At 30.2% G+C, this 24,603-nt stretch overlaps 2 protein-coding genes across 2 annotated transcripts; both read right to left on the bottom strand.

Annotated features, from left to right (window-relative positions):
• Positions 1–425: 425 nt before the first annotated feature.
• LOC130956279 (dof zinc finger protein DOF1.5-like) lies at positions 426–2,112 on the bottom strand. Its single transcript, XM_057883321.1, has 2 exons — positions 1,564–2,112; positions 426–904 (listed from the first exon to the last, which is right to left on the bottom strand). The coding sequence occupies exons 1-2, from the start codon at positions 2,033–2,035 to the stop codon at positions 885–887; spliced, it is 492 nt and encodes a 163-aa protein (XP_057739304.1). The 5' UTR covers positions 2,036–2,112; the 3' UTR covers positions 426–884.
• Positions 2,113–8,842: 6,730 nt separating this feature from the next.
• On the bottom strand, positions 8,843–11,617 carry LOC130955404 (putative FBD-associated F-box protein At5g38570). The gene is made up of 3 exons (XM_057882250.1): positions 10,667–11,617; positions 9,206–9,361; positions 8,843–9,109 (listed from the first exon to the last, which is right to left on the bottom strand). The coding sequence occupies exons 1-3, from the start codon at positions 11,615–11,617 to the stop codon at positions 8,843–8,845; spliced, it is 1,374 nt and encodes a 457-aa protein (XP_057738233.1).
• Between the last annotated feature and the right edge of the window lie 12,986 nt (positions 11,618–24,603).

Raw genomic sequence — 24,603 nt, 5'->3', positions numbered from 1 at the left:
AAAAAATTTCTAAATATATATATATATAATATCGTTACATAGATCAGTTCAAGATTTGATTTACTAATTTTTCGATTAAATCAATTTATTTGATATAATTTTAACAAAAATAACACAATTTGATTAATTATATAAGTTAAATTTTAATTATTAAAAAACGTTTTTAAAAAAAGACGTTTTAAACGGCTTGACGTGAGTGGTTCGTAATTATATATTGTTTATTTTGATGACTTTTGAGATACTTAGTAATGACATGAGTATAATTTATTAGATCCATGTGTAAACAAAACTTTACCCTAATATATAATGTATCTTAAAAGATCACTATTTAAAATAAAAATAGAAATAAAAAAAATTGTCGCCATATGGCGATTGCGACACAAAGAAAAAGAAGGTATCAGACAGAGAACATATCAAGATGCAACAATCTTTTATTATTATTAAATAAAGTAGAGAAAGAAAAAGGGAAGGAATAATTAAGTTAACTTTCAAGTTGCACTCAAATTTCCGTGTTCTAATGTTTACTTTTTCTTGGTCACCATTGACCATTTCATGTGTTCTACAGATACATCAACTCTAACAACTACTAATAGATAAAGTGATAATTAATCTCCTACATGGCTACATGAATTTATCCATTCACGCCTTCAAATTCTCTATGTGAACTTGACCTTTCTATTAATAAGGCTTATATAGCTTGGCTCAGCTTGAAAAAGATGAACATGGATTGATTTTTGCATGGCATTATATATTTTTCTTGGCGTTCACATAAGCAAACTAACTAAGCCTCTAGTCTTGTTCATATGTGTATATATGTTTTAAATTATTCCAAGTTGTGCTTTAATTTCGTAGAAGATGCATAATATAATGAAGAATGAGGGGGTTCATTGACCTTGATGCGGAGCTGCACAAACAAACAATTCTGTTAATAAGATATTTTTGATTACGTGTTTTGTATGTACAAATATATGCTAACATGTAATATTTATTTAATAATTATCCATTATAAAAAAATAATCCAATTATTGGTGGTTGGGAATAGTTCACATCTCTTAAGTTTGTCTGTTCATCATCACATATTCACATCCACATCGCGCAGGCACACAAGTTTTATTTTTTGTTCTCTTCCCTTTATTCTCCTATCAAAATTACTCATTTTTTTCTCCTTTTTCTTTTAATTCTCTTTAATTTTCTATTCTTAATAAAAAGATTAAACACACTAATTAAGACAAATAATCAAGCAAAAAATTTAATTAATATATTTAAATATGTATTTTTTATAAATAATTAATTTTTTTTGTGAAAACTCAAGTAGTCCACTTCACGTGAAGTTAATAGTTAAGGATCGTTAGATGAAAATTTAGTCAAATCAGTTAAATTATCTAACTGCTTTCAATTATCAACTTCACGTGAAGTCGACTATACCTAAATTCTACCTTAATTTTTCGACTGTACCTGAGTTCTACCTTAATTTTTAGGACAAGGTAAGTGAGTATATAATAAGAGAAAATTAAAAGAGGGAAATATATATGATTTCAATAAACAAAAACAATAATTAAGCACCTGAGGCGGATCTCCGGCGCTTGGCCGGAAAAAGCTGCCGGAAATCACCGTGAGGGACGGCAACATCATCCCACTTATCCAAAATCAACCCTTCCTCCAACCCAAACTTGTGGACATCATCGGAAGTTTCATCGTATAAGCAGGCACCATCGGAAACGGCGGCGCGGCAGGGCAGCTTGTTGGCCTTACGGCGACCGGCGCCAACGGGGACGTTTCGGAGAGCACCGCCGGCGGTCCAGTACCTCTGGCATCCCTTGCAGAAGTGCCTTGGTTGGTTAACGTTGTAGTTGTTGAAGTAACAGAACTTGGTTTCCATGCTCTTGCACCTTGGACACGCTATGATCTTATCTGGCTTCTTCTCCACCGTTTGATCTTCTTCTTTCTTATTTCCCTCCTTTGAATCTCCACCGTCCAATGTGATCGTTGCTCCGAAGAGCTTGATCCCTTGATGATTTTCTTGCACTTGGGCCATTTAATTTCATAGAGAGAAAAAGAAAGAGAGAAAGGCAAGTTATATACTTAATGGAGAAGTTTTTTGTTAGGGGTTGAGGAGCAAATATCATGGCAAGTGCTTTTATATAGAAAGAAAGGGATATAAAGCGAAAAGTGCTTATTGGTTAGTACAATCATAAACCTTAGCTTCACTTAAAATCCATGTGGTACACGCCAAAAACTATGAAAAATTCTCTCAATTTTAAATTTTTATTTTAAAGAATAAAATTAAAAAAAATTTAGAGGACTAATACTTTTTTAATAATTTGGCCAGCACTTAGCTATAAAAAAAAGTAAGTGATCTTTTATTATTGGATGTAATTTCATACCATTAAAAATATTATTAATAACTAATTGATGGTTACAAAATATAAAACTTGCTGATCTCCTAACACTTCTCTTTAAATCTTTCATCATTTAATATTTTCTCTCTCATGTTTTTTTTATCCCACTTATAAAATAAATGGTGATAAATCATACTTCATTTTCTAAAATAAATTTTAAAATTTAGAGGATCCAAATTCAAAAACTATACCTAACTGGACTACTATATATTGTGCTTTATCAAAACTTTTTCTTTCTTTTTTTTTCCAAAATAACATGCATTTAATTTATTTAACATATAGTGGGAAAAAAATGAGTTCTAGAAGTAGTAAAATTATGTTATTATTTAATTTTAATGAATTGAATATCCAATCTAAATAGGGGTGAGTTTAAATGTTAGAAAAACTTGGAAAAAAAGAACATATAAGAAAAGAGAAAAGAGTATATAGCTATATATAGTAGAAAAAGTGAAAAACTAAACCCAACTAATGAGTATTTTTCTTTTTCTTTTTCTTTTTCTTGCTTTTATTACTGATCACACAGTCTACGTCATGATCATGCAGTGCCAAAATGTCTAGAAAGTGGGCCCAATCCAGATGGGTCGCTTGCAAACTGCAAAGTGTCAAAAGTGGTAGAAAGGGAATGCATGTACTTTATCAATAATACATATTTAATATTTTTGTTTTATTATAAAGGAAAAGAAGCAGCAAAAAGAAGCTTGTTCTTGTGAAATTCTACTTGTATTCTATACTTTCAAAATCAAAGCAAAGTGGCTCAAAAAATGAAATATCGTATAAGCTAAAAAGTGTTGCCTTTTCTATTTCCTATTAGTACTTTTCAAAAATAAAAAACAAGACTAAAGGCATGTCGTCGCGTGTGTGTAACTGTGTCTCTATATATTATATTTATAAAGCATGCATGTATCATGTCAATAGCTTAATACAATGGGCATAGCTTAGGTTCGAATGGAAAAATGTATAGTTGAAGCCGTGAAAAAATTGGTGTTCGATGGAAACAATAAAGGAATTAATTAAGAAGATGCTCATATTGAAATAAGTAATTATTTTACATTTTTTATAGTCAATTAAATTTTAATTTAGTCACAAGTGTGAGAAGATATATTTTGTTTAGAGATAATATATATTGATAGCTAGTAGTGATCTCTTTTAAGTTTGGACAATTCTCTCTTTTTTAATAATCTATCTTTTGGATTTAAGTTTAGACCTATTTAGTGTTGATGATCCCCCATACTTTTGCTTTTCATGTATATACATACATATATATAATTTTTACAATAAAGAATTAATTTTAATAAATGTTACTTAATGTTCAATATGGTTGGTGTTAGAGTTTAAGTTGTTGGATAAGAATAAAGAAAAAAGAAACTTTAGAATAATTTTACTGATGAGAAATTATGTTTGTATTTTTTTATATATTTTTTATTAATTATTTTTAATATAAAAATAAAATATATAAAAACACATTACATAAAGGGAATCATTTAGATAAAAACGTCTAAAACGTTTTTTTTTTAAAATGTTTTTCAGTAATTAAAATTTAACGTATATTGTCGATTAAATCATGTTATTTTTGTTAAAATTAGGCTAGACAAATTGATTTAACCGAAAAAATGATGAATCAAATTTTGAATTAGTCTAAATTAATATTTTTTTTATAAAAAATGACTACAATACTCTTATTACAGAGAATGATTAAAATACTCTTATTTTATATATATATATATATATATATATATATATATATATATTTTAAAAATTCTAAATCCTAAGCCTACGATAAAAAATAAAGAACTAAAATTTAGAATTTTTAAAATTAATATATATAATAAAAGTACTTTAGTCATTTTCTATAATAGAGTATTGTAGTCATTTTTTATAAAAAAATAATATTAATTTAGACCAATTCAAAATTTGATTTATCATTTTTCTATTAAATTAATTTGTTTAACTTAATTTTAACAAAAATAATAAAATTTAATCAATTATATATATTAAATATTAATTATTAAAAAATATTTTTATAAAAAAACGTTTTCAGCGTCTTTATCTAACTCAATCCCTTACATAAAAGTGGTGCAATAACATTGCTTTTGTTGATACTTGACTTGCTACGTTGCAATGAAATAGAGATATTGTTGATGGATCACTCCTCACTCAAGTGAGCTGGAAGAAATAAGAATACCTACAAACAAGCGATATACAATTGACTTTTTTTTTCAGTTTTTGAAAAGGTTGAGAAGAGTACGAGGGTGGGTAATATTACAATTCAATAATATTACTATTCTATTATTATTATAATTTAATTTGCATGCTCCAAAATCCTAATGGCATTTGGTTTGCACTATTACTTTTGCCCCAAAGCCAACTTTTCAGGGTTTGGATGGATTTGTTGCTTCCTTTTCCATCAAATAAATATTTAGGATGTGGGTCTATTTACCTTTTGGTACGCAACACTTTAATTTAATATTTTCTTCTGCTGTTTCTTTACTAATGGAATCTTTATATTATTAATTCACAATTGATCTCGTTTCCAACTCATTTCTCTGTTTTATAATCCTGACAAAGAACCACCAACTTGCTTTCTTTTCTTTTATTTTTTAAAAACACGTACTTTTTCTTTTAGGGACACTTTCAAAGTTTCTATGCCTTAAGAAAAAATAAGAAAGAATATGCCTTCAATTTCTAAACCGACCGGTTTTAGAATAAGATAAGTGACCATTTTTATTTTATAATAATCCACTTCAAATCAGATGTATCTTTCAATTCAACTTTTTTTCTATTTTCCATTTTATATCATCATATTCCTTGGCTTAAGGGGGGAGATTTTAATTTGTATTATCCGATTTATTTAGATAAGGGAATCTTTTAAAAAGGTCTCTCATATCATATTTTAATTTGTTTAACTTTAATCACAATCCTACTTGGGTAAGTGGCTTTATCACGACATATATTTATTCAATTTACCACTTCTCCGACCCAATGTTTTTCATACATAGAATGGTATCAATTATTAGAAGTATAACCTTGTTCACATATATACAGGAAACGTTATGCCTATGAGCCTATCAATGTATTTTATCCACGAATATTAAATCCTCTAAGGTCAAATTCATCATAAACTTAGTTTAGATAATACATAGACAACAATAATAACATTTTCAATTTCATACTGCAGGAATATTATTCAACGCTTTTACTATTTTGCCCTTTCGGCTTTCTATTATTTGAACATAGTAAAAGAGCATCGCCAAAATAAAATAAAAAAGTCTAAAAATCTCCTCAATATATATATATAAAGTGTAATTTACCAAGATAATTTTAAGTTTTTCAGAAAAAAAAGGTTTGGCAGAGCAAATTAACAAGTTGACGTGTTGGTTGCAGTGACGTTGGGTTTAGGGAATCAAATTAAATAAAAAATTGGAGAGTAGATTAGTAATGTTTGGCTATTTTTTTTAAATAAAAAAAAAGTTTGCATATAATTTAGTATAATAGTGAATTGATGAATTTTTTTATATGGATTAATTTTTCTTTTAATTTTAAATAACAAATCAGGCCCTTAGATTTGAAGAATAATAAATTTTGTAGAGATATTTAAGGATCAAATTTTATAGTAGTGCACAAATTAGTTGATCTGATTTCTGTTGAAATAATTATTTTTTCATCCTAAAACAAATTAAAGGGACCAGTTTGCACATGTAAAAATTTTTTAATATTAAAATACAAATTTGAGAATTAAATTTATATATTTAAAAGAATTTAAAATAAAAAATAAATATAACCACCCTTAAATTTGCATATTTAAAAAAACTAAAAATTACAAATCTAACTCTTTAAATTTGTGGTTTCCACATAAAAAAATATAAAGTTTTAACATTGTTAAAAAATACCGCATAAAAGGCAACACCAAAACTAAAAAAGTGATATTTAAATAAACATTATATTTTTCATTTCTGTGTTCGTTCTTAAATTAAATCTAATAAAAAGGTAGAGAATAACGAAGTAGTATTTACTTGAAAAGAAAATACTCTAATTACATGAGAGGGGATCAATTTCATTTTTTTATTCTCATTGTTTATTACTGTTTTTTATGTTCTTTTCTACACTATTTTTCTTTTGGTTCATCTATTTTTTTTTATTTTTTTATAATTTTGATCACATTAAAAATTTGAATTAAATTTTTAATAAATTAAAAAATAAAGCTATATCATAAAATAAAATTAATAATCAAATTCGTCCTTAAAAAATTTACGTATATTTTATTTGAATTTTTTAATTAAGTTAGTCCTTGAATTTTTTTTTTAAAATCATATTCGTCCCTCCATAATTTTTTGACATTATCCTAACGATTTGTTGACCTAGAATGCGAAGTGAAAGCATAGATTACATGTAGCATATCTCATGTGTTATTAACGAGATATGTTTAAGAAATTATATCAATTTAGTGTCTGAATCTCAATTAAATAAACCCTAATCCCTATCTTCCTATAATCCTATAAATATGAATGCATTGCTTGAGTGTTATTGTAGATTCAGCAATTGTTGAGAGGCGAAAAATTCAATTTCAGAGCCATGATGGAAAGCGAGAGTGGAGATCGCTGTGGTGAGTTGTTATCGCACTCACATATACTAACTATGCTTCGAGCTCCTTTATGTGAAAAAGAAAGAACAATGAGACAAATGTCTTATGCAATACTCCATATGGAGATGACACCATTATTCTGATCGGAGAGAACAGATTTGAATTGGAAGTGGCGACGACACCATCATTGATTAAAGTGTTATATTCGGCATTAGAACTACAAAGTAAACCACCCGATGTGGTGGTTGAAGGCTTGAAGCTATCAAAGGTGGTGATGTGAGTCAATTCAAGAAATCCGGTTTATTGCCATTACTTGTGTTGTTTTCTTTAGACTCTTATTCTTCCATTAGGTCTAACCCAACTTCTTTATGGATATATCCACCTCCTATTAATAAAGGAAAAGTATAGGGTACCAACATATTATCCGTCAACTTCTGCCAACTCTTATTTATATTTGTGTTTCATGGAAGTGTGTTCGTAGATGTGTCTAATAATTAATATATTTTAAATACATATATAAAGAGACACATCCAGAAAATATATCTATAAAAACACTTCTATTAAACACAGTTATAAAAAAGACATTTTTATTAGACACATCCACAAACACACTTTTATGAAACACAATTTAAATAAGAGTTGGCAAAAATTGGCAAATATACTGTTGGTAACGTAGCGGAACCGATTAATAAATAAAGAGAAGAGAAAGATAATTTCCTAATTGATGAAACGGAATTCTTATTATTGGCAATTTGGCATCATTAGTTTCACAATCGATTGTGGCGTTTCACCAATAAGTGATAAAAACCTTTGGTTTATCATCATATTGGAGAGTTTCCATGCATAGAACCAAAAACATGGTTAAGAAAAGTTGGAGAACAATTTGTTGTGTTGTTAATCTAACACATTCCAAATTTTAGAATAGACGCATTAACAATGTTCTACGACGACTACTCTAATGGTTGTAAATAATATCACGATCTTTTTCGTCTTCATGATTAAACATGTTTTTTGGTTAATAAAAAATTTAATCTTAGTTAATTAACCAAATTAATTTTATATGATAAAATTGGTTATTAACTAGTTATAAAAATAAAAATTAATTTTAAAAAAAATAATTGATTTTTGAATAGAAAAATTGATTTTTAGAAAAATAAAATCGATTTTGAATTAAAAAAAATCGATTTTTAGACCAAATAACCGATTTTTTAAAAAACTATTTTTTAATTGAATTTTTTATCTAAAAAATAAAAATAAAAATTTTTAAAATTTGATTTTAGTTAATCGTTTAAAAATTGATTTTTTTAAATTTGATTTTAGTTAATCAATTTTAAAAAATATAGATATGATTTTAAAATTATTTTGTTAAATTAGTTAATCAAAATATAATTATGATTTTTTAACTAATTAACTACATTTTAATTTTTTTTTAATATACACAGATATTCGTGATGGTAGGTCATGAATTAAGAAAGAGAGTAAGAGTGAAAAAAATACTCACATACGTTTTATACTGTACTATTACTTCACATTTTTTTTGATGACTTGTCATTTTTTTTGATGACTTGTCACTTCACATTTACATTAACGACGGTGTCAAGAAACTAACGAGGAATGAATGTAATTTAAAAAAAATTATTAAAAAATTAATTTGATTAAAAAAAATAATTCAGAGATAAAATAAAAAATACGTCATTTTTTAGAAAAAAATTTCACTATTAACTCTCAAAAAATATATAATTAATAAAATACCTGTATTTAATTGAATTTTAATTTTAATTTAGTTAAATTATATTAAATGCAAACCAATTATATACTATCACATCAGAAATGATAAATTAACGGTAAGATAACCAGGCCAGACTCAATTAACATTAAGGTGGCATGTGTTGGAGCCTTTTGGCATATGACAAAATTGCTCGGTAACACGACGATGCTGATCTGGATCCACTTTGAAAATTGTCTCAATTGTCATTGACGTCAAGACTAGTCCATTTTGAAGAATATAAGCAATCAATTCTAGATCACCCCTGTTTCCATGGTACCTTGAAAATTTAACAACCAACAGATGTGATTCCAGACATTTAGGAACACTGGCCGGTTCTATCCACGTTGGAGCGTCGGCGGCAAACTAGCATACAAACGAGGGACTAGAGTTAAAATTAAAATTAAGGATAAGATTGCATAGCAAATTCAGTTTTCAAGTGTGGCTTCATAATCAACGTACCGTGTCCTTGTAAATTGTAAGGACATGAAGTTTGCCACATCTATCAAGCATGCTCAACAAAAGGCTTGTATTGTTGCTTGATTTCAGATTAATCTCTAGGTTACTTAGATTTCTGAACTCCGGAAGATTTACTACAATAGGAGCACGAAGCAGGGCCTGAACAAATTAAGATTATTATATGTACACCAAAAATAATTATTGAGAAATATTTAATTCGGTCCACGATCATTTTTAGGATGGATAAAGTTATTTTTGTCCAAAAAATAAAAGAACACTTTGACTCTTAATTTTTTTTATTTTGGGCCAATAGAATTTTTTTATTAAAAATTTGTCAAATAATAAAAAAAATTAAGTTTATAAAAATTTTATATGTATTTTATGAGAGTTTAAACTTTTAAAAATTTATTTTTAAAACTTTTTTTATTAGTAGTAGTTAAGTAAAAATAGTTCATTATTGAAAGTGATGTGCATAAACAAAAATTCAATACGAAAATTTCTCAAAAAAAATTAGTATTAAACAAAAATTAAGAGAAGAGAATTGACGTGAAATGATATTGGTGTTGATGTTAACGGTAGAAAAAATAATATTAATGATAAAGTATAGTTTTTTTTTTTTTTACTAAAGATAGGAGGCTCAACCCGCAACCTCTTAATTGAGTATGGGAAGATTATGCCATTTGAGTTATTACTCATTGGCATGATAAAGTATAGTTGTATAATAGAAATAATAGAAATAATTAATAGTAATAATAATAGTTTGTCTTGTTATTGTAAAGAATTTTTTGAGAAGTACCTCTACAAATTATAGATAAAATCGGACACATTAATTTTCGTTATTATTTGGTAAATTTTTTAATAAAAAATCGTATTATTTTAAAATAAAAAAATTGAGAGTTAAATTTTTTCTGGGATAAAATAAAGAATTCTATTGAATTTTGGCCTGTAACTAACAGAGAAAGGTGAGCCATTGAATAAAATCTTATACCATCAAATTATCATTAATGACTAATTGATAACTAACAATCACAAAAATTGCTGCCCCCTAACTTTGCTCTTTAATAAAATCGCTTTATCCAAATGGTCAGATCGAGTGTTTACTGTTTACTCATTATTATGATTATTATTATTACGGTTCCGCTATGTTACCAACAACATATTTGCCAACTTTTGCTAACTCTTATTTATAATTGTGTTTCATGGAAGTATGTTCGTGGATGTGTCTAATAAAAATGTCTTTTTTATAACTGTGTTTAATAGAAGTGTCTTTATAGATATATTTTCTGGATGTGTCTCTCTATATATGTATTTAAAATATATTAATTACTAGACACATCTACAAACACAAATATAAATAAAAATGGACAGAAATTGACAGATAATATATTAGTACCTATACTTTTCCTTATTATTATTATTATTATTAGAAAGAAGTAACCATGTAAACTAAATCATGAAGCGTACCTTCACTGTTGACCACACCAGCACAAGGGATCTAGTTTGGCAAAGGGAATGAAGAAGCTTAGGAACAAGACCGAGGTACTTGTCACCAAAGTAACCATCGTCTATAAGACAATCAACACGTGCCTCCACCACATTACGCGTGTTGGTGACTGAGAATTGGCAGTAAACCGGATACCACAGGCGGATAAAAAGGTATTCGAGAGATGGCGCATCCAATTCAAAACGCACGATTCCAGAATCACCCGAGTCTATAAACTCTAAACGTTTCAAGAAAGGCACGTGGATCTTGAGGGCGCTTATGTTGGGGGCACAGTGCTGGAATCTCTGGATGGTGAGGTGCATGGTTTCCAGAAGAGGACAACCGGAGAGAATGGAATCCACGTGATCAGGAGAGTCGAGAAATAAGTGGAGGGTTTTGAGCGATGGCAGGTGAATCGACGACGATGCTTCCGGAGTTAGCTCAAGAGTCACACCATCCAAGTTGAGGTTCACCAGCGCACGGCAGCTGAACACGCCGGGTGGCACCACAAACCTGAATCCAATTTTACCACTCCACACCCTGAGCCGAAGCTCTTCCAGGTGGGGCCCAATGGCAGCTTCAACCCACCCTGTGACTGCGTCTTTATTGAGGTCAAGGTAAGGCGTTTCATAAACCAGGCTCAAGTTTCGGATCTGAAGCGGGTTTCTTTGGACCAGAACTGCATTCGCCAGATCCAGGAATCGGCTGTGCTGTTTTCCTGCGCTTTCACCACCACGTCTTCTTAGATCAGGGATGAAGGAGAAGTTGAAGAACTGGAGATCCTTCCAGAGGTGGCGCCACCTGTGGGAAAGGATGCAGGTTCTGACGGAGGTACTTGTTGGGAGGAAGGAGAGGATGTGGCAGAGGACAGAGTCCGGTAGACTGCTGATGATTCCGTCGACTGACTTGCAAAGAGGATTTGTATCGGCCATGGGAGGGGAGGGAAGAAGTACTTGCTTCAATGCTTTGAGTGCACCGCTGTTTACTGTGGTTAGAATGCTAGATAGAGTAGCAAAATTGCTTGATTTTATTTTCAATTAATTAATTAAATGAGATTTGAATTGATTCAAAAGAGAAATTATGTTCGAAATCAGAATCTATAGGAATTAGTTTAATTTGATTTCAAAACTAAATAACGTGTATAATAGGTTTGATTTTCCTTTGTATTTTATTATTTTATTTTATTTATATTTTTTATTTTCAAAATATTAAAACAAAATTTTAAAACTAAAATAAAAAGGTATATATATATATATATATATATATATATATATATATATATATATTATAAAACCTAATTTATAATATACTCTTTTGAATCTTTTGCACCTTTAAATCAAATTTTTATCTACAATGAAAATTTTGATAGGTCAAATTAAGAGATACTATAAAAAATTAAAAAGTATTAATATTGTTATGAATAATAAGAATTAGAGTTTAGAGGAGAAAAAAAAAGAACAGAGATAATATGATATGACTTGATTTATCAAAGATCTAATTTATAGTTGACTCAATTAGATTATATTTATAATTAATTTGATGTAAATTTAAAATTTAAATTACAGTTACCATTTAAAACATCCATAATAATATATTTATAACAAATAATATATTTTTAATATAGATTTATATGATAATTAATTTAGTGATTTATTTTAAAAAATGCTCTTGTATGCAACAAATCGAAATAAGATTGAGTTTGGTAATATTGTGGCTCTCAAAAAGGTACTATTGAGTTTTTTGGGCCCTCAAAATTCAAAGAGTTACAATATGACCGTTTGGTAAAATAGTTTAAAATTAGTTCTCAAAGTATAAAATTATTAATATAGACACAAATATTAAAAAATATATAATTCAATTTAGCTAACTAAGAATAAAATTACTTTTTTATTAAAATGTAAAGTTAATTAGTCATGTTGCTTTTTAAACCTCAGCATATATTTAAACCCACAAAACCCACCTGCGAAGCACAAAGACCTCTACCTATTTGATTATCAAGGCAAAGAAGGCCGTATTCGATTTTTGTTTTTTTTTTAAAAAAAAAACCACTACTGTGTGCTCCAACTCCAAGTACTAGAAGACGACTAAATCTCCATTTTGGTTTTTAAGTCTAGAAGACCAATATAGGTAATTTTAAATTTTGGGAACCAAAATGAGTAATCACATGAATTTGACAAAAATGAAGATTTAGTCATTAGAAGACATTCATGTGCAAAGCAAAATTCAAAGTGAGAAACCACGCTCCGCCAGTTACAACGGCTCGTAGTGGCTCTGTTTTTTCTGTAGTACTCATTCTCTCTCCCTTCAAAGCTTCCGAAAATGCTACGCTTGCAATTTCTTCCTGCATCCCGCTCCTCATCTCAAAATCCTTCCAATTTCATCAGAAAATCCCACCGTTTTCATGAGCAACATGCTTTATGCTTGTAGAATCGTTTACAAGACCAGTTGAATTTGCCTTGGAGGTTTTGTTTATTTGTGAGGAATCTTTTTCACTTTAGTTCTAATTACATTTAGATTAGACACTGAAGTTCACAGTTGTAATTATCCATGCATGAGAATATGCATGCATAGTGTTGAAGATTCCATTGATCCATTCTTTTTGTTGTATGGTGATTCCATTCTCTAAAATTTAGTATTCTACTCTAAACACGGGAGGAAGGATATCCAGCGAATTAATTTAGGAACCTGTGACTGTAGTTTTTTTGTCAAATTTAGTTACTGACACTATTGATGCAAGTGGATGGATATAAAAATATCTGCAGGCTAACAATCAGTTACATGTTCGGTGCGATTGATAAAGTCTATTAGCTTGACTGATTTCTTGTCTTCTTAACTAGCTGTATGACCTCAGTTTCGATTTTAAACATGTTTATAGAAACACAATTTCTGTCTTTTACCCAGTTATGGTACCTTCATGCACAATAATAGTGGCATAAACTTGGAAATGCTCTCGCTCCTCCTTTCTTCCACTTTTATCAAGTTTATGGCATATAAGTTTAAAGTAATTATAGCGGCTCTATGTTATTTAATAAGACCATTGACCAATTGTAAATTTGGTCTGTGAATCTATAGCACTCACGAGATAACGGAAAAAAAAAATCAAGAAGCACTAATGGAAGTGGCCACGGTATGGATAGTGCATGACTACGCAATTTGAGTCATAAAAAGAATGCTTTGTTTTAGTTTGGATTCTATGATGATTAAATATTGGAAAAGTATATGGAGCCAAAAGTTACCAGTCCAAAAACTAAACAAAATCATATTAATTTATATTAATAATTAATTTTAAATTTTTTAAATTCAAAATTTAAAAAATTTAAAATTGATTAAGTAAATCTAATTAAAACCTATAAAAACCTTCCTCTTCTCTCTCACATTAACCTACCAACCTCTAACAATCACACATACAGACATTTCTCTCTCACCGTCAGGCTCTCTCCGCCTTCCTACCGCGACTCACTCCTCCGATCGCTTCCGCTTCCAGTCAGAACTGTCTTTACCAGATCGGGAGCTCGTGATGATATCTCAGTAATGTCTCCATCACTAAGGGTGTGTTTGGGGTTCACGTTGGGGAACATAAAAGCTCGTTTGAACGTCTTGAACGCCACATTGTTATGTTTGGCAATTTTTTGGAATCTCTAACCCAGAAGTGCTTTCACCTCTGAACGTACGTTCACGTGAAGCTAAAAATTCAAGCTTCTGCGTTCACGTTGGGAAGATTAATGACCGTTGGAGGAGTTAGGTAAGAAATTCATTTTATATCTACCAACTATACCCTTCATTTCTCCTATAAAAAGGATGCCCATAACCACATAATTTCACACAGTAGTTTTTTCTATGTTCTTCGTTACAGAATTTTTTTTATCAAACTCTTTCAGATTTGTTTTCATCACTGTCAAAGTAAAGATTTTAATTTTCTTTTTAATATTTTTTAGTTCTTTCTTTCATATTTTAATTTTTCTATTTTTTATTATATTTTTTATTTATATGATAAATATTTTTCATATTATTTTTTTAGTGTTCTGATGTTATTTTTTTTAATTTTCTATTGTTATATTTTTATTGTATTTTTTTTTATTTATATGACAACTATTGTTGATATAAACTTTATTTTTATTAATTTTTATTATTTTTTATTTATATAAATTATTTTTTCTATCCTTTATTGTACTATATTTATGTTATGTATAAATTTTTTATTTTTTTTATTTGATTATATTCATATAAATTTTATTTACTTTTTATTATAATTTTTTTGTTCATATAATATATATTGTTGGTTGTAATTATTATATATTATGTTTGTATGATTTTTTTTGTTTTTATTTTTTATTTTTATTGTACTTTATTTGTTTTTATTATATAGTAATTATAAGTAATAAAAGAGTCATAAATAATAAAAATTTATAGTCCAAAATATACTAAATTAAAGAGTACTCATGGAACTAAAATAAATTATAAAATCTTTTTTTTTGATTGACATTATAAAATATATAATACTCTCTTTTATATTTTTATTTCTTATTGTTTTTTAGTTCATATGAATTTTTTTTATCATTTACTTTTCTTTATGTTTAATATGTAAGGTGTCTTTTTTATTTTTATTTAACTTTGTTCTTTTTTATTTTTTACTTATTTTTATCATTGACATTTTTTATATTATTTTTTAGTGTTTTAATCTCTCATCTCTCAGGTATGTTATTAACTTTTTTTATGGTATTCTTATTATTTCTTGTTTATATGAATTTTATTTTTCTTCTCTTTTATGCACTGTATTTATATTGTTGGTTTTATATGATATATATTGTTGATATATATTGTTCATATGAATTTTATTTTTTCTTCTCTTTTATTATATTTCTTTTATTCATATGATATATATTGTTGGTTTTATAAAATTTTTATCGTTTTTTATTTACATGAATTCTCGTTTTATATTTTATTATATTTTATTTTTGTTTTGGCTAAAATTTTTTATTTTTTATTCAACTATGTAAAATTTATAATTATAATTTTCATATATTATATTTTATTGTAACTCTTTTTATAATATAGATTAATTGATTCCATCAAAAAAAGACAAACTAAATAAAAAATATTCATAAGTATTAATAAAATTATGAATGTTGGAGGTCAAAAAAAGTCTTATAAAAATAAAATTATTGAGAGTATACTAATTTTGTATAAGATATTATTTTTTATGTATTTCATTAGTATTTTATCTTTTATTTTAATATTTATTAGTGTTTTTATGTATTAAAATATATTTTGTCAATTTTTATATGTTACTTTAATTTAGTAAGTAAATATTAATTTTATTATAAAATAAATTAATAAGATCTATTCAAATATTTAAAGTAAAATAATAGAATAATATAAAAAATAATATTTTAATTGATGTCTATTTTAGTAATTTTTTATCTAAAAGTAATTTTGAATAGTATAATCCAAACAATATTTATTTTACTATAATCAATTTTGATATAAAAATTGCCAAACATAAATCACGTTAACACAAACTTACTTTTCATCAAAAGCAAGTTTGCAAAATCACTTGTATGCAAACTTCCGTTTGCAAACTGAAATCCAAACACACACTAAATCCATGTGTATAACGAGCAAGAGCCGAAAGATTGACGTTCTTCGAGATTGGTGACTTCCTCAAGCACGCTTTGAAGATCTGGAGACGTGATGTCTCATCCGGTAAAGGAATGTATATCAATTGGTCAAGACGTCCTGCAATGCAGGGTCTATAATGTCAGGTCTGTTTGTTGCTCCAATGATGAACACTATTTCCTTAACAGACATTCCATCCATCTCTGTTAGTAGTTGGTTCAACATTCTATTAGCACCGCCGAAATCTTCTCTTGAACTTCTTCGCTGCATATCCGAAATGTCAAAGCCTTAGAAAAATAATTAGTGGCAATTTGTGTGAAATATAAAAAAAAAACCATTCATTTAATATGAAAAAAAAAATATCCTAATACTTAATAAAGAAATATCCAGTTATATTTTAGAAAAAATAATTAAATATCTATACAATTTAAAAAAAATAAAATTCTTAAAGAAATAGAAGTATTCACATTTACAATACAAAAAAATTCAAAAAATATATAAAAAAACATCAATTTAGTATAAAAAAGAAACATCCATATATATTAACTCGCAGAGATTTTAGATTCACCTAAAGATATTTTAGCTGATTTTTAGCTAATACTTTTTTGATTTTCTAACATTGCTCTTAAATATTAAATGCCTTTCAAATTAGTCAAAAAAAATGCCTTTCAAACAGAATGAGCCGCGTGCTCCTTCTGCATGTTCTGTATTAATTCTGTTAACCAAACAAAAAAAAATAAATAAAAACTCGCATTCGTTGTTTTTATGTCTCCTAAAAATAACTCAGTATTTGCCAAATAAAAAAATAAAAAAATTTTAATAAAAGAATAATAACTATTTTGTTAAGAACTAAAATCTGATTCCAGAGCACAAAAAATATACTTAACCTTCAATACTTAGAATTAGCATCACATTTTAGTACAACTCAAATGTACACTGTTTTGTAGTATTAACAAACAAACTTTTATATTATATCTTTTTAAAGGCTCATTTTACTTTAATATTTTATAATAAAATATATAAGTAGTATACACAAAACAATATCTATAACAATTTTTTTTTTACTTTGGTCAACTGTTATTGGTAATTGGTCACATACAAATTAAAAAAATGTAAGAATATGTAACTCTATCAATATCAACAATAAAAATACAGTTATTCTTTATCATTTATATTATATGAAATTGGTAAAAACAAAATATTACAAAATATTAACAGCAACCTACGTATTCATTTTTCAAATACCATTCTTCTGAGATTCTAATAAGGTCCAATTTCATCGTGCCGATGAACATGCCATTCATTATAGCAATGGGGTCCTTCAAATATAACTATTAGAATATCATAGTTAAAAACAATATTAGAAAAATATCAAAGAAAATTAAAAGATAAATCAATGTAATTTATTAGGATATTATTCTATAACAAGCGTACTCTTAGCGTACTCTTGATCTATATATTAGTAAAAACTTGTAATTACAGATAAAAAATATGAATAATAAAAATAATATTTTTTTAAATAATTCTTCGTTTCTTTAATTTTTTAAATTTTTTGTACCATAGTAACAATAACAAGAAAAAACATTTAATATTTGCATGTGCGAGTATAAAAGAAACTATTATGTAAAATAATATCGTGTAAAAAACAACTCCTTTATCGCTGACAAAAAGTACACAAACGATCATCTTTGCCCAATCACGAGGGCTAGAAGTTGAACTGTCTTGATCGGCAGCCAATGACAACCATGAGAGTGCAATGCTGGTGTTAGGGAGTCCTTCCACGCAAACAAAACCAGATGGAAAACAGTGACCAGCTTGTGTATGTTTGAAAGAATCCATGAATGCTTTTTCTCCATCTTCTTTCCAAATCTTACTTTTGTTGTCAAAAACATAAAACCTTTCTTTGCTGTTGATTCATGCTTGCAAACATATTTGTTCACCAAGAACAAAGGTTGGAGTTTCCATAACTAAATCAAAATCCATCGGGTTGAATGAAAGACTCAAAATGTCCTAACTTTTGGAACGGCCAAGAACTCAAAAACACATTTCTAAGTTTTTTCTAGAGCATTTCAGAAAATATGTTTCACCGTTGATGCAAGTTTTGAAACAGTTCACCTATTGAGTATGTAGCGGAATTTTGACTTCTAATAGATAAAAAGTAATATGAAATTGAACATTACTCACAATAAATCATTGCTATGGATGTGAATTCGTTTGATTTTAATTGAATTGAATACATTTTGATTTCACTCATTTATATAGTTTCCTAACTTCTATAAATAATAAGAGAGCATATTATAAAATAATTTCCTATAAAAGCTCCTTATAAAATAGTTTTCTATAAAAGCTCCTTAACTATCCACCATTTTCTCTCTTCCATCCTTTGCCTGGCTCTCTTTGTTTTCTCTTTGCCTTTTTTTTATTCTCACGATTTTTCATCTCATTCACAATTTGAAATCTACTCAAATTTTTGATGATCAAAATGTGTATTTATATCCGTTTGCATCATTTTTACAATGACTGTCTAGGTACCCTTGTTCAGAATCAAACCAATCGTAGTTCCTCTATTTCTCCATGTAATGCCTAACATGAAGCAATATTGAACAATTTCAAACAGTGTTGGAACTTGTTTCCTGACACTACTTTAGTCAACATATCAGCAGGGTTTTTATCGGTGTGTACTTTTATAATAGAAATGTTACCTTTCTCTATAACATCGTGCACGAAGTGATATCTTACATCAATATGTTTGGTACAAGCATGATGAACCTGATTTTTTAACCAAATGAATTGCACTTTGACTATCACAACTCAGATTCATGCAATCTTACTTCAACCCCAAATCATCTAGAAGACCCGTTAGCCACAATGCTTCTTTCACCTCTTCTGCTACTGCCATGTACTCAACTTCTGTAGTAGATAGTGCCACTGTAGCTTGTAATATCGATCGCCAACTAACTAGAGCACCTTGTATTTTATATATATAACCAGTCGTAGAACGTCTTCTATCTAGATCACCAGCATAATCAGAATCAACAAAGCCGCTGATTTGACATGATTTTTCACTAAAGCATAAACCCGTGTCAATGGTACCCTTCAAGTATCTTAATATCCACTTGACTGCTTCCCAGTGTGCCTTACCCCGATTCGCCATGAACGTGCTAATAACACTGACTGCCTGTGAAATATCTGGGCGTGTATACACTATAGCATACATTAGGCTACCGACTGCACTAGCATAAGGTACATTTTTCATGTAAGCCTTATCATCTGTTGTTGTGGGAGATTATTTACCAGAGAGCCTAAAATGTGGAGCCAACGACGTTACCACCGATTTAGCATTTTTCATTTCAAACCTTTCAAAGATACGCTCAATGTATCCTCTTTGGCTCAAGAACAATTTTCGGCTTGATCTCTCTCTCTTTTAATTTCCATGTCTAATATTTTTCGTGCAGCACCCAAGTCTTTTGTTTTAAATTCTTTACCAAGTTGAACTTTTAACATATATATCTCTACCTTACTCGTAGAGGCAATAAGCATGTCATCCACATACAATAGAAGATAGATATAATCACCTCCATGAAGCTTACGAATGTATACACAACAATCATAACTACTTCTGAAAAAAAATTGTTTTAACATAAAGGAGTCAAATCGCTTATACCATTGTCGAGGAGATTGTTTCAATCCATATAGCGATTTCCTCAAGCGACATACTTGACTTTCTTTACCCTCAACCTTGAAACCATCAGGTTGATATATATAGATTTCTTCCTCTAAGTCACCGTGCAAGAATTCAGTCTTCACGTCTAGTTGTTCCAACTCAAGATGACCATGAGTGACAAGACTTAAAAGCACCCGTATGGAAGTGTGTTTCACCACAGGAGAAAATATCTCATTGTAATCAACACATTCTTTCTGTGCAAATTCCTTTGCTACTAACCTAGCTTTGAATCTTGTACCATCTGACTTAGTAGGATCTTCTTTTCTTTTATACACCCACTTACAACCAATTATAGTCTTTCCCACGGGCAATGGGACCACATCCCATGTCTTGTTCTTATGAAGAGATTGCATCTCTTCCTCCATAGCGACCAACCAACTCTCTCTATCTTTGTCTTTGATAGCATGTTTGAAGGTGACCGACTCATCATCCTCCACTGAGAGTGCATAATCTACCAAGTTTACCTGCCCATAATGTCTCAAAAGCTTGTCTGACCTGAACTTCTGAACAAATTTATAATTCCTCTTTGGCCTAGTAGATGCCAAAGAATCCTGCTGCTGCTGTTGTAATGCATGTGCATTTTCTCGCTGAATTTTCTCATGATCAAGTTCATCCTCTGCGTCATCTCGAGTAGCATTAGGATGCTCCACCTGAACATTACTATAGTCTATTTGTTGGTATTTAGACTCTATCTCCACCACTTGAGTATTTGAAGTTTTTCCAACATCACCATCATCTGGCACCATATCTTTAGACAAAGCTACCATAGATCGTTCATCAAAAGTAACATCCCTGCTAATTACAAATTTAGAATCATTTACACTCCAAAGGCGATAGCCTATAACCCCTCTTGGATACCCCAAAAATATTGCCTTCTTAGCTCTATCATCAAGCTTATTATCTTTGACATGATAATAGACTATGCATCCAAAGACTTTGAGTTTCTTGTAATCTGCATGTTCCCCTGACCACACCTTATAAGGTGCGTCTCCGTCTAGAGAAGAATGTGGGGATCAATTCACTATGTAGCAAGCTGTAGCAACCAATTTGTCACGGCCGAAAATGAGCCTTGACCGGCGCTCAAAAAAATAATCCCCAAGCAAGCTTAACATACGCAAATATAAGTTGAATAAGAAATTTACAAATATTTTACAAGTTCTAAAATAAATAGTTATACATTTTTAATAAAAATTAAAATAATTAAGAATAGTTAGATCCTGCCTGTGACATATGGAGCATATACACCTAGGAACTCGATAAAGAATAGATACTCGTTGCAGATTGTTACTCTTGAATAGAAAGCCTCACATAAATATGTTTAGAAAAACGGGGTGAGTTCTGCAACTCAATGACTAAACAATACATCTATAATCGGCATAAGATCATATAAACATTATTTTCAAAGTAATTTTAATTAGAAAATAAAAATTGATAATAATAAGTGAATCAATAAGGGAGTTCTCATACATAAATCAAATCAAAAGTCCACCCTTGGGCAGCTCCACCTCTTTGGGTAGCCCTTTCCTCTTGTGTGTCCTAACAGAATAACAGATCTAACGCGTGGCCTACACGTTAGGCTAGCAACACCCCTGCTAGCTGGAGTATGAGTTAGATGCATCTAAGTTAACGTCATAACCGCTGTTAACTAGGTTTTCTAATACGAGCCTCCCAAACCAATTCAAAACATATAATTTCAAATACAACAAATCTTTGATGTTTCAAATATATAAGATATCGAATAAAATCAAATCATATTATACTTTGTCATCAGAATCCTTTTCAATCATAATTTTTCAATCATAACACATTTCAAATATGTTTCACAATCTTTAAACTAAGTGAATACCAACAAATATTTCAATGCTTCGAAAGCAGATATTCAAGTAAATTCAAACATTTTAGAATAATATAAAACTTCATCAAAAATATATATAGTCTCAAAAACAGATATTCAAGTAAGATCAAACAATTTAAAATAATGCAAAACTTCATCAAAAATATATATAGTCTCATGTATAGTTCCAAAAGTATAAACTTCATAAAAATGAATTATTCAATTTTAATAAATCAATTATTCTAATCAATTTAAAACCGTTCTAGACAAATATAGTGAGTATAATTCAAAGATCATAATGGATATATGTCAAAATAATTATAGATGCACAATCAAACAATTATAAATGTAAAGCATACTCACAATGTGGTCCCAAGTGACCGAAGATATCAAACCCAGAGTGCCAAATTCAAGGTGAGGAGGATTGAAGTAGAATAAAATGAATGAGCGCAAAAATTTGTACCGGAGTAGCGACAAAAGATGGAGTTGGCGATAGTTCTGGGAATCTAAAACAGGCAAAACTAAAATCGAATTAAAACAAGGACAAGATAGATTAAATGGTGGCATAATAGGATATGAAAGTTAGAGCAGAATCAAGGAAAAAGGCTGGACCGGGATAATGACAGGAGCAGTTCATCTCTAGCAGCACCAACAACTCCGGTGGCAAAGACGATGGCTTGGCTCAGGTACATCCGAATGGCGACAGGAACAGCGCAATAGCGGACGGTCCCTCCTCCTTGTCGTTTCTCTCTCTCCGGGAACTCCTCTCTCTTCGAAACTCCAAATCTGCAACTACGACAACGGCGGCGGCTAGGCGTTTGTTGGCGGTAGAGGTGCGGTGGCCATGGTAGCAGCAGTTCCATCTTTCCTCCAATCATGTAACTCCAATGACAACAGCGGCTTTAGAAAGACAAACCAAAAACAGGGGCAGAGCTCAGCAGCAGTGACAGATTCTTTCCCCACCATCGCGTTTCTTCCCACGGCAGACCCAACAGCAGTAGCGGCGGATCAATCGTGATGGAGGCACGGCGGCGTCCCCTTCCTCTCGGCCTTCGCTTGCATCACGTTGCCCTCTTCTCTCCTCTGTGACATCGTTAATGATGAAGGAACGAGCTCGACGTGCAGCACCAGGCGCGATGGCGGCGACGGCGGGACGCAGCACGTCGTTGACGACTGGGAGCAGTCCGGTCTCTCCCTACTTCCTCTTCTTCCCTCGCGGCTCCCTCACTCTTTGAATCTCTCGTCTCTCTCTTCCGTGGGTGTGGTTGGTGGCTGGGTAAAGGGTTTCAGGATTAGGGTTTCTTAATTTGAGAACTAAGATTTCTGATTTGGAAGAAAAAGAGAAGTAGGGGTATTTTAGGAATTTTACATGATTCTGCCCACCATTCTCTGCCTAACCCGGAATTAGAGTGCATACACCTTGCCTTCTCAAGTAGCGTATGATTCAATCGTTTGGCGACTCCATTCTGTTGTGGTGTTTCTCTAAGGTAGCGTTTGGTGGAGAGATAGAGACAGAAAGACTGAGACTGAGAGATAGAGACTAAGAGACAGGGATTGAAACAAATCTCAGTATTCTGTTTGGTGCAAAATGAGAGACAGGAATTGAAACAAGAATGAAACTCTAATTTAATTTGTACAAAGGGTAAAATTAGAATTAATTAATTGAAATGAAAGTATTTTAGGTATAAAATGTTATTAAAGTTTCAGTCTCCATCTCTAAAAATTTCAGTCCCCTGCGTCCCTACTTTTTGGAGGTACTGAAATACTGAAATTTTAGAGACAGAGACAGAAATTTTAGTACCAGTCTCTGAACTAACAAACACAATACTGAATCTCAGTCTCTCAGTCTCTGTCTCAGTACCTGGAAACAAACGCTACCTAATTGTCCAGTGTCTTGCAATGCCTTCTCGGTCATAGAACTCCTTGAAAGCCCCATCTGTGTACTCTGTGCCATTATCAGATCGTAGAGTTTTCAGCTTCCTACCTGTTCGGTTTTCAACCATTGCTCTCCACCACTTAAAAGTATCGAATATCTCATTCTTATGTTTGAGAAAGTAAATCTAAATATACCTTGAATAATCATCAACAAAAGTAACAAAATACATGGAACCACTCTTAAAAGTAACTTTAGTCGGGCCCCAAACATTAGTATGCACATAGGCTAACAACCCTCTGCTTTTAGGCTTGCTTGTAGAAAACTTTACCATATGTGCCTTTCCATACATACAATGCTCACAAAATTTCATTTGTGGTTTCTTCATATTCTTCAGCAAACCTTGTCCACAAAGCAATGATAGACCTTTCTCTGACATATGTCCAAGCCGCATGTGTCATATTCTTGTGCAATTTGTTTGATCTCTACTTCCACCGATTCCAATTGCTAACTCACCTGTGACTGTTGTCCCCAAAAGAGAATAAAGATTACTGTAACGAACTCCCTTCATCACTACTAAAGAACCATAAACAACTTTTAGTACCTCATTTTTCGCAACTATTTTGCAGTCATTTTTTTCCAAGAAACCTACGGAGATAATATTTTTTCGCAAATCTGGAATATGCCTCACATCCTTTAAGGTTCTTACTCCTCTATCATGCATCTTGATTCTTATAGTACCCAACCCCACAGTTTTACAAGCATGATCATTGCCCATTAAAATTGTGCCACTATTTATGCTTTCATAGGTAGTAAACCACTTCCTATTTGGACACATGGTGAGAGGCTCCTGAATCAAGAATCCACTTAT

Source organism: Arachis stenosperma, chromosome 10 (genome assembly GCF_014773155.1).
Source record: "Arachis stenosperma cultivar V10309 chromosome 10, arast.V10309.gnm1.PFL2, whole genome shotgun sequence".
Lineage (NCBI taxonomy): Eukaryota > Viridiplantae > Streptophyta > Magnoliopsida > Fabales > Fabaceae > Arachis > Arachis stenosperma.
Note: the sequence above shows the minus strand (reverse complement) of the source record. Positions and strands in the feature narration are given on the sequence as shown.